This window comes from Anabas testudineus, chromosome 9 (genome assembly GCF_900324465.2).
Source record: "Anabas testudineus chromosome 9, fAnaTes1.2, whole genome shotgun sequence".
NCBI lineage: Eukaryota > Metazoa > Chordata > Actinopteri > Anabantiformes > Anabantidae > Anabas > Anabas testudineus.
In genome coordinates, this window is record NC_046618.1 from 2,014,049 (window position 1) to 2,026,278 (window position 12,230).

At 40.3% G+C, this 12,230-nt stretch overlaps 1 protein-coding gene across 1 annotated transcript; it reads left to right on the plus strand.

The window, feature by feature from the left end:
• Nucleotides 1-659: 659 nt before the first annotated feature.
• Nucleotides 660-3,964, plus strand: sdf2l1 (stromal cell-derived factor 2-like 1; the record flags this gene model as incomplete). The annotated part of the gene is made up of 3 exons (XM_026342953.1): nucleotides 660-828; nucleotides 2,698-2,894; nucleotides 3,158-3,964. Coding segments are annotated over 3 exons (645 nt in total), but the record flags the coding sequence as incomplete, so codon positions are not given.
• Between the last annotated feature and the right edge of the window lie 8,266 nt (nucleotides 3,965-12,230).

Consider the following 12,230-nt stretch of genomic DNA (forward strand, 5'->3'; position numbering starts at 1 on the left):
CTTTGTGGTTTGTCAATATGCATTTTATATATTTTTTTTACAATTTGCTTTCATCAGTGGAGTCCACCTCGGTCGTCTGCTATTAAGTCTACTTCTACTATTTTCATGACTTAATTTATAGTACATTTTTATTTCTTATTACTTTTGTCAGTTTCAAGTTATTTCAGTGGCCTTTGTGGGTTTTTCTTTCTTTCTTTAACAGAAGGGTAAACTATATGTCTATCTGTCTAGAACAGGACATGACACCAGTGACATCATCAATTAGTTCGTGAAGTGATTGGTCGCCAGTTGTTATGAGATTACAGTGATAATTATTTGTTGCATTAATGTTTACTTTTTTCCAAAGACTGCCAATAGAAATTATTTAGTTTCAGATGTGAATGTTTTATAAAACATTTGGGGTTTTGTTAGGTTTAAGTTTAGCGATCCCCTTTCATACAATAGAATGACACACACTGCATCCACGCTTCCGTTTTGCTACTAACAACGACGGCAAATTAGCACACTTTGACCAATCACATCCCGACATTTACTTCCGTATTTTAGGACTTGTCAAGCTTTGATTGGCTGAAGCCAGCAGCTAGTTTGAAAGTGACTGTATCTGCTGTCAGTGTAGTGTGTGCCGGTCATATGAACGAGAGCCTTAAAAATGGAGATAACTCACGCTGTCCAGGTTTTTTTCAAGGTCAATTTTGTTTCTGCTGCTGTGGTCAAACTCTGAAGGGAAAGAGTCGGAGCTCAACTATGTTACATGCGGCTCGCTGATAAAACTGCTCAACACCAGACACAACGTCCGTCTACATTCCCACGATGTTAAATACGGCTCAGGTAAGATCACCATAAACCCCGAGTACCTGTACATATATACAGACATTGTTAGATTTTTCTAATAATTAAATAATAATTCTTTAATTTTATTCAGAAGATGCATAAAGTTGCATTGCTGGTGCGCAAAGATTAATAGACAACAGTACACACTTACACAAGGCCTTGTATGTGTTTATTATGTGGAAACGTTATTCGATATACTTTTATTTCTGTCAAACGTTAATCTTTACTGGTAATATGATACCTATTCGACCGCCACCCAACGCAATCATTGTGATGGAAGAGTACTGTATAAATGATGCTGTAGAACAGGTGAACAAAAACTATTACTGAATTAAGCAAAACTAATATTTTTTCACCATGTTTGTCCTAAGCCGAAATTAGGACGATGCACTACTGATTTCCGAGGTATCTTAAGTAACTTCTTTGAAGATTTATCTTTTGCTCGATGAGCAAAATAAATGAAACTGTCATTTCTGTCGATGTAGTTTGGCATTATATTTTTTCAATGGATGATACCGGGAAGAAAGCCGTTGATATGAGTCCAGAGAGTAAAACGTGTAAACCCCCCGCATTTCTGCATATAATATAAAACACCTTTCATATATATTCTCCTTGAGCATCAATTTAACTAGATTTCACTTTATACACCGGTGTCAACAGCACCGAGCTTCAATGAAGCTTCCGCTCAAGCTTTTCAAAGTAAAGCCCATTACATCCTCATAACTCACTTGAAATACAGTTGGGAGCGGATACGTAGATTGAAATACAATTTCCCTTATCTTAATATCACCAAATGATATTAATTTTCCAAAAGCCTATATATGATGACCTAAATTCGGTATTTTAATTGTTTTTGGCATGGCATTATTGCCCATAAAAATCTTCATATTTTCTTAGTATGATGTAATGATAAAGTGATGATATTCTCACTTTTTCACATTGTGAGTTGTAATATCCATAGACACACCTTCTCACCTGTTGGTTTCCCACCATGGTCTGTTATTATTTAATGCCGCAGCTGCCCACAGGAATCATGTGGTTGGATTTTGAACGGTAAATGGCCTCAGTTCCTCTATCACATCTGGCTGCCTGTGCTTACTTGGCACTATGGAAACTCTGTGGTCGTCAGTGGTTACTATATTTTACTTAGTTTCATGCACAAATCTGCTTTAAATTTACTAACCTAGTAAACATGTAGTGCATAGGGAGTGCACGTTCAGATTGAGAAACGAAATGTGATACATGAACAGACTGAATGCAAATAAACCTTCAGTGGAACTGAGCCACAGACGAAACAGTAGCAGGGCCGGATACAGCCTGACTGGCGTGTGGGTACAGTAAAAATTCTAAAAGCATGTTATTCTAAAAAAGTCACACACTTTTAATTTCCATGATCTACAAAAGCATGAATGCTTCTATCTCTACTGAGTATTGTAGCCATGATGAAGAGCGACCCTGACTCCAAACCTGAACAGGTACTTATTCAGGCAGGCGGCCTGGTGGCTCAATGGGTAGATCATCAGCCTTAGATACAGAAGGTCGGGGTTCAAACCCCGAATGAATTAAATGCAGAGGACCAATTTCATCTGTAACATGTAAATGTGACAAATGACAAATAAAGGCTGTTTCTGTTCTGTTATTAAGAGACCCACACCAGTAAAAATAACTATGTTCTTGCAGAATAACATACTACTAGACACATAGTTAGAAAGAATTGTGTGTGTTTTCCAGTCCTTTTAAAACATGATGTACAAATTTAAAAAGTAAATGGACAAATATAGACAAATCAATCAAATAAAAGGAAAAATCTTAACAACCTGAAGTCTACGTCGGTAAACATTCTCAGGTCTCCATGTCACTGTGTAGGTAGTGGACAGCAGTCTGTAACCGGAGTGGAGAGTGCAGACGATGCCAACAGTTATTGGCAGATTCGTGGAAAACCCAACCGTCCTTGTCAGCGTGGGACAGCCATCAAGTGTGGTCAGGCCATCCGCATCATGCACATGAAGACTGGACGAAACCTCCACTCACACCACTTCAGCTCACCCCTATCTAACAACCAGGTGAGTGAGAGGCACACACATTTGCTGTTATGGCATAGTTTGAAATACTGTATATCGCACACACATAGTACTATTTTGTCAGATACATTCATGATTGGTTTTGGTCTGCTATGGGATTTACTGACAAATCATTTCAGTAAAGGCTGCAGCAGAGTAGACCTTTACACCCCACACTCTGTACAGATCTACTGTTTCTGTTCACTACTGCTGTCACCACATGCAAACCAGTTTCTCTTGTCTCGTGTGTGTGTGTGCATCTGCAGGAGGTCAGCGCCTTTGGGGAGAACGGTGAGGGTGACGACCTGGATGTGTGGACAGTGCAATGTGACGGCGTCCACTGGGGACGCGATGAAGCTGTGCGGTTCAAACACGTGGGAACTGACGTCTTCCTGAGCGTGACTGGTGAGCAATATGGCCACCCCATCCGCGGCCAGCGCGAGGTGCACGGCATGAGCTCTCCCAGTCAGCACAGCTGGTGGCGCACCATGGAGGGCGTCTTCATCCAGCCAAGCCTGGAGCCAATGCGCCACGATGAACTCTGACATCCTCATTAGGGGACACAGATGGACATGTGTGCACTGCGGATGCTTGCTGCTGTCGTGGTTTTGTAGCTCGACTGGGCCAAATTCTGAATGATGTAAAATATTTGACTGATGACTCACTGCTGTATGTGAGACACACCGCAATGTTGTGAGAGGAGGATTATGTTATTTTTCCTTTCTGTACTGTATGTAGTGTAGCCATGTGCTCATTATACTTTTCTTCAGTTTCAACTGTAGAGAGTTAGGAATAAAAAGAGAGTAAAATACAGTCTGGACACAGCAACTACCCTGAAACCCCCAAATTCACTGTCACTGTTAAACTTGTCCAGAAAAACACACATCTGAAGAACAGTGTCAGTGAAAGTGTTGAAAGGCCATGTGTGAAATAAAACCAGTATGTGTATATATATATATTTACAGCCGTTTCTAAAGACGTGTTCTGTGGGTCACTGTGGGTTGAGTGCAGCTTGATGAGCCGTTTTATTCATTTTTAAAATTAATCTACAACACAATAAAATGTGCAAAAAGTCTGTGTGTTTTTGTTGTTGTATGGCCCACAGTGTGAGGACCAATTTGAATTTTATACCACTACTTTGTACACTCCCCTCCCAAAGTACTGGAACCGTGAGTCCAGTTCCTTTAGTTTTGCTGTAGACTGAAAACATCTGGATTTGACATTAAAATATAAATATGAGACAAAAGATCAACATTTCAGCTTTTATTTCCAGGTGTTTACATCTGGATCTGATAAACAACTTAGAAGATGGCACCGTTTTATTTGAACCCACCCATTTGTCATGTGAGCAAATGTATTAGAACATGTTGACTAAAAATAGTAAATAGTAATGATAGTAAAAAGTAAATAAGACTTAATATTTAGTTGCAAATTGTTTGTTTACAATAACTGCATCGAGCCTGTGACCCACTGACATCACCAAACATTAGCATTCTTCTTCTGTGATACTTTTCCAGTCTTTTACTGCAGCGTCTTTCAGTTTGTTTTGGGTGGTTACTCCCTTCAGTCTCCTCTTTAGCAGGTCAAATGGTTTTTGGAGTTTAAGTTTGACTTGTCTAAATCCTTCTACTTCTTACTAATGAACTTCTTTGTTGCTTTGCTGTGTGTTTTTAGTCATTATCTTTGCAGCATGATGACGGAACGGTTAGTTTGAATCTTTCTTTAAATTGGCAGATAAACATTTCTGTAGACTTCTGAGTTCATTTAGCTGCTGTCATCATGTGTCACATCATCAGTAAAGATTAACGAGCCTGTCCTAGAAGAAGCTTTGCAGCCCAGGCCATGACATTACCTCCACTCACAGATGAACTTGTATGTTTGGGATCATGAGCAGGTTCTATCTTTCTCCAAACATTAGCCTCTTCCCATCACTTTGGTAAAGGTTCATCTTTGTCTCATCAGTCATGTTGGTTTCACCTCTTAACTCTAAAACACACCTGTCAGTCACGTGGTCCAATACTTTGGCTCACATGAAAAAATGGGTTCAAACAAAAGGTAGAAGTTGTGTATTGGATCCAGACGTAAACACCTGGAAATAAAAGCAGAAATGTTGATCTTTTGTCTACTTTTCATCTTTTCATGTTTAAATTTTCAGAAGAATAACATCCCTCATTATCTAAAATATGACATATACATTCATATTATTATCATTTTCTTCACCAGAATCACTACCTTGAACAAAACACAGTACTATTATTATGTTACTTTTACTTTTGCTAATTTACAAGTCAGAGGAAACTATTGTGCTTTTACTTCATTACATTTACTTGTGGAGTGTCAGTTACTTTTTGTTACTATATATTATTCTATATAGAGCCATCATGATGTTTGTAGTGTTTTAGTCATGCTAATTGAAGGGCCCAAATCATTAGAAACACCTCCCAATGTAATAGACTCCAGTAAGACTCGACCACACACCATGACGTCAATAATAGAACATAAAGTAGAATTCATAGCAGAGCTGCTGCATTGGTTTGCATTAGAATGTACAGGTGTACCTATGTGTTTGAACAGGTTGACTTCTCGGAGTAGAAGTAAACAGGAAGATGAATTTAGTGACTTATTTAAGAAGAAATAAAGCAACAAAAGCTGCTGCTGCTCACTCATCTGTCCAGCAGGTGGCGACAATGCGCCGTCAAAGACAGAAGCAGCGTCGCAGGGAGGTCGTTTACTACTATCATCATCATCATCATGTTCTTCTTCAGCCTCCTGCATGCTCTTCATCCTCTCCGGCTGCTTCTCACAGGTGATTGAATGAAATCAGTGGATTTTTAAATGGTCAAAGAAGAGGAGGAGGAAGAGGAAGAAGCGGCTTCACTGTGAAGAGCTGAGTGCCGCGGCTCCAGTCTGGGTATGAAGTGGACTTAAAGCAGGTGTGAGGGCTGCTACAGTCAGCCTGTCTACAGTCAGACTGTCTACAGACTGTCTACAGTCAGACTGTCTACAGTCAGCCTACAGACTGTCTACAGTCAGACTGTCTACAGTCAGCCTGTCTACAGTCAGACTGTCTACAGACTGTCTACAGTCAGACTGTCTACAGTCAGACTGTCTACAGTCAGCCTACAGACTGTCTACAGTCAGACTGTAGACAGTCTGACTGTCTACAGTCAGCCAGTCTACAGTCAGCCTGTCTACAGTCAGACTGTCTACAGACTGTCTACAGTCAGACTGTCTACAGTCAGAATGTCTACAGTCAGCCTGTAGACAGTCAGACTGTCTACAGTCAGACTGTCTACAGTCAGCCTACAGACTGTCTACAGTCAGACTGTCTACAGTCTGACTGTCTACAGTCAGACTGTAGACAGTCTGACTGTCTACAGTCAGCCAGTCTACAGTCAGCTGTCTACAGTCAGACTGTCTACAGTCAGCCTGTCTACAGACTGTCTACAGTCAGACTGTCTACAGTCAGACTGTCTACAGTCAGACTGTCTACAGTCAGCCTGTCTACAGACTGTCTACAGTCAGCCTGTCTACAGACTGTCTACAGTCAGACTGTCTACAGTCAGCCTGTCTACAGACTGTCTACAGTCAGACTGTCTACAGTCAGACTGTCTACAGACTGTCTACAGTCAGACTGTCTACAGTCAGACTGTCTACAGTCAGCCTGTCTACAGACTGTCTACAGACTGTCTACAGTCAGCCTGTCTACAGACTGTCTACAGACTGTCTACAGTCAGACTGTCTACAGACTGTCTACAGTCAGACTGTCTACAGTCAGACTGTCTACAGTCAGCCTGTCTACAGACTGTCTACAGTCAGACTGTCTACAGTCAGACTGTCTACAGTCAGCCTGTCTACAGACTGTCTACAGACTGTCTACAGTCAGCCTGTCTACAGACTGTCTACAGACTGTCTACAGTCAGACTGTCTACAGACTGTCTACAGTGAGCCTGTCTACAGACTGTCTACAGTCAGACTGTCTACAGTCAGACTGTCACACTGCTGCAGGCTGCCTACCTTTACAAACCTCTAGGCTTAACCATCACAACCATAGCTGCTTTTGAAAAATCTAAATGATAGTCATTACTTTTTAAATCTTTATTAACAGTTTCAACAACCAGCTCATTTGATTTTTTTTTAATGCTTCAAATAATAATGTATTCATGTGCAATTAGCCTACTAATTATCAACAAGCATATGTCATTATGACAGACGACAATGATGTGGAGAGCTGGTACAAGGAAGAATTTTTTATTTGTCCTTTATTGAATTCATCCCTTACATGTTTCATACAAGTGTTTTAATGATGTAAAGGTCTAAAATAGTTAAGTTTGATTTTCATAAGTCAAATTATAAAATCTATTTAAAGTGAGGAAGATTTGGTGTGTAGAGGAACTGATTGCTGTCAGAGAAAGGTGCACTGCTGCTGACCTTTGATGAAGCTTTAGTAGCAGCAGCAGCAGCAGGGGTGGGAGGTGGAGTCCGGTGGGGGATGGATGGATGGATGGATGAATGGGGGTGTAGAGGGAGGTTCCCAGGCTCTCCTCCCTCTCCCGAGTCCCAGCAGGCAAGAGCAGCGGAAATGTAAATGTGACCACCCACCTCTCGAGGAGGAAGTGAGCTGTGTGTTTGTGCTCTACCTTGCCTGTTTTCTGGTGTCTCCTGCAGACGCCGTCTCGCTGCTTCACTGGAGAGTAAAAAAGCTGCAAGTGACTCAGAAGAGGCTGTTAAAATGCTGCTGCGAAGCTTCACAGACGCTGCAGCCGGGGAATAAAAAAAAAAGACTGAACTCCTAAAACAGACAAGCACGAGAAAGAGAAAATGGAACTGAACACAGCCTGGCACACAGCTGTTTGAAGCTGCTACAGGTTACACATTTAGGACGTGTTTATGTGCTGGATTCGTTTACATTCAAGATCAGAATGAAATCCGACATTTAAAAGCCTCTTTTAAACTATATAGTAAGGTCAGTGTGGTGCAGTCTAATGCTCTTTACAATAAAAGGATCCTTTATCTATATAAACAGAAATAAAATGGTGTTTCATGTGACTGCTGAATGACAGTTTACTAGAGCATTAATACAGTGTTCATTTCAATCAAATATCACAGTGAAGCTGTTCGGTACTCCTCCACTCTGCTACCTTCAAATGATTGAGGCTGGATATGTGCCTCGTACACGTGATGCTCGCTCTAATATTTCCCACGTGGAAGAGTCTGTAACTCTACAACTAACATTTTCTTTGTAGTCATCTTATTAGAAGCCCACTGCTAATGCACGGCTACTGGTCCACCTGTAGCAAAGCTGATGATCTTAGCAGGAAATGTACCTGCCCATGCACTACAACAGTTTGGTTTGCTCAGAAGATGTGAGACAGTAAGTGGGTATTTGTCACCATCCGCATGTGTGCGTGTGTCTGCTCTATGACTGGTACTAGTGGTTCCATTTTATGTTGTACAACATTTATTTAACAGCTAATAATCATATATATATATATATATTATGGATGAAGTGGTTAAAATCAGCTCCACCTGTGCTAACACACATCTTTGTCCTTGTTTTTTCATTATTAATTAAGAGAATTTGTATTTGCCCCAATTTTCACCTTTAAATGTTTTTCCAACAAATAGACTAGACAACACTGTCAAATTTAAAACTGCTTACAATTCAAACATTTAAAATAGAAACTATGTGTGAAAAGGAAAGATTTTGTGTTGTAGCTAAATATAAAAAGAACACGTTGTTATTTTTGTTTTAAAGGTCTAATTCACACACTGCTTGTATTTTGTAGCGGATTCTTCTTATGTCATTTCAGGCATTGTTAAATTCCACTGAAGGTTAATGTTAGCTGCTGTTAGATCATATTATTGGATAAATGTACAGAATGGGTCCACGTTGCTCTGCATCATGCAGAGAAGAAACTGTCATCAGTTTTCAGTGGAATTAGTTTATACACCAGGAATAAGAACTATAAAAACGGGAAGACTAACTGTCTTGCAGCATTTTTTATTATTTCACATTTCATGTTCTATATATATATATATATATATATATATATATATACACATCTTTATATAGACCGTCACTTTGCATTTAACCCTTTTGCTCTGCTCATTTCCACTCGTCACTGTCAAACTGTTTCCTCCACAGGGATCAAAAGAGCTTCACTATATTTTTATCAGAAAGTTTTATTGCAGTATGAACCCAGTTTATTCATGAGAGTCCCATCATCATCATCACAGCCATGCATGGAATAAAAGACAAACACCACGTGTCTGTTTAGTATTACCTTTATTGAAGTAATCACTTTGATGACAAGGTAAAGACTAAGAGGCAGTAAAGTGTGTGAGCCAATGACTGATTGTGGTGGTGGAAGTTGAAGGGTGTGGAGCAGGAGGTGAGGCCCAGCTGACCGATGCCCTTTCATTATTGCACTGCTTGCTTCAGCTCCCACAGTAGTGCAACAGGGAAAGAGTGTCGAGCAGAGAGCATCCCGTATAGCCGCTGTCGTCCCGGGTGATGGTGTGCGACGTGAACAGCGGGATTCCCTGAGAGCAAAGAGTCCTGTTTGTCTTCAAGACTATTTCTGTTCCAGTCAGTGTCAGGAAAGAAATGAGGAGAATGGCAACATGTAACAGGCTACAGACACATTCACTGGTTCTTTTTAGGCTGTTTCAAATCAAACAATGAGCAGTTCCAAGCATTTGAAAAAGATAAAGTTGTATAATTCAATTCATAACATTAATTCATTTTTAATTGTCCTAGTATTAAAGGGTAAGTTCATGGAAAGGACAAAAAAAGAAAGCACATTTTTTCCTCTAACTAGTGACACTGCACATTTAGTTTTAATTGTCCAGGTCTTAAATATGTGTGTGTGACATTTGTGCGTTCCTGCCAACACGTCAGAGGTAAGTGGAATTTCATTGTGCTGTTGGAAAAATTACACACTGGACACAACCAGCTCAAGTGCCTTCACCAAACATGTAACATCACTTCCAACCTTGACCCACAGAAAGACGTTTTTTTTTTTTTAGTTACATCAACTATAATTTTACAAATATCTTTTATTATATTTAAGGAAGTCTAGCAGTAGCAGTGTTTCCTAATTGTAAATGCAGGTTCACACAGCAATTTTGGATTTATTTGAACAACAGTAACATTAACTGAAAATGCAGTAATTCATTTTTATATTGTTTTACATACAATCAGAGACAGGCTCCGTTTGACACCAACTGCCAGTGTATTACCCCTAAACTAACTTCTGGACTGAGCGGGAGCGCTAACTGGGCACAGTGATGCCTGTGTGACATCAGCTGCACAACAAACCAGAGGAAGAACATCCCTCAGAGTCAAGACCCTATAAGCAATATTGCACTACTCTGTTAACACTAGTGAAAGCAGAGGCAATATTGATAGGGTCTTGTCTGCAAGGTGACGCAGACGACACAGGAGAGGGAGAAGGTATACAAGTTACAAACACAGGGAAAGGACTGAAACATAAAGGAAGCATTCTTCACACAGATTTTTAGTGTTCAGTTAACCACCATTAGTGGCCCTGATCAAAGCCCAGTTGAATACGTCAATCATTCACTTCATGTTTTCTGGAGAAATTGAAAGCCCCACTGTATTTTCCATTGACTTTATATTTGTATCTAATTAGAAACACTGCCACACAAACAACCTAATATCATAAGTCACAATAACTGATTCTTGATAGAAAAAAAACATGTAACTACATTATTGTTGGTGTATTTCAAATTACGTGGCCCCAATTATGAGCACTGTGAAAGAACTTTACAATGTTCTACAGCTGTTGGCGCTATAGAAGCCTGAGGATCACATGCAGAAGATGTTTTACCCTGCTTACATTTGGGATTATCAGGTCCCTCATATACAAAGAGTTTACAGATTGATTTTAACCACTAAATATTCCTATTAGAAAAGCTAGACCTACTGAATATTTGACATTTTTGCTTGAATAATGGGTCCATTATTAGCTGATTATGAAAATACTAGATCAGCTAATTAAATAATCAGCTAATTATTCCAGCTCTGATGCAGTTCTTTTCCACTAAGAATTCCTTTTTAAACACACATTTGACCACATTGCTGTTTTCCTTAGGAAAATAAAACCAATCACAGTCTGTGTGCTTCATTTGTTCATAATGGTAAGTGCAATAATCACTTGAAATATCTTTCATAGGTGGACTAAGATGCATTATGTATGTAAGAGACAGCAACATAAACATAGGAGCTTGTATCCAGCTATTTATTAGGGCCATCTGTAAACCAGGACACAGGCTGTGACTGTGGAAGATATTCAAAGTTGTATTTAGGATCACTGTTTTATTGTTGTGGCTCACCTGGATCTACACATTGCTCAGGGAGAAGGGGGCTGCTACAGCTGATTGCATGTTAATGGCAGCTGCTGTAACTGCAGTCCTACTCCTTCCTCTGCACACCGTCCCCATCATCAGCTTCACTTCATCAGCTCTGGTATTTGCCTGCCAGCACAAAGACATGCTTCCACATGCTGCCTCTCCAAAGCCCTCACATCAACTACATATCTTTATTAGCGTCATCTGATAACGGGCCATCGTCACCTGATGGAGCCGTTGGTTGTTAACATGCGGAGCAGTGGTTTAAATAACATTTCCTGCCGTCCCAGAATGGAATTAATATCTGCACTAGGAATGCTAAATGAACATTCATAGTGAACTTCAACTCGCTAGTCTCATTTAGATGCTTAATACAGTTTGATATGATTTATGGATTCATCTACATTATTAAACGTTTTATTAATATGGTCAAACCTAATCCTTCAAATCAAACTGGTGAGCCTCCACTACCATTAGAACTAAATCATTGTAAATCATTATTTGACAGACAGCATTATATTCACATTAGGAGATTAGAGGTGCACATGCACAGCTAAATACATTAGCATCACTTGCTTGTGGTTCCACTCCATCTCTTACTGCAACACTAAAGACACACGACAAACAGCAAATTCCACAGTCACTTGCAAAACAGTGGCTAAATATGACGCTACAGGCTCCAATGCTCTCTCTCTCTCTCTCAAACACACACACGCACACACACAGCCCCTCAGAGCGGCCCTGCCCTCCGCATTCCTCACAAGAAGCCCCATCTCCCCCCCCCCCCACCCCCACCCTACGACCTGCCCCAAATAGGAAACTTACCCCATTTTTCCCACCCACACCGTGACTTCTTCAAGCCTGCACACTCAAATTATGCTTTCAAAAGCTGACTGACTGAAAGAGAAGAGAGGGAGAGAGAGGGAGGGAGGGAGAGAGGGAGAAAAAAACGAGCCCTATGCT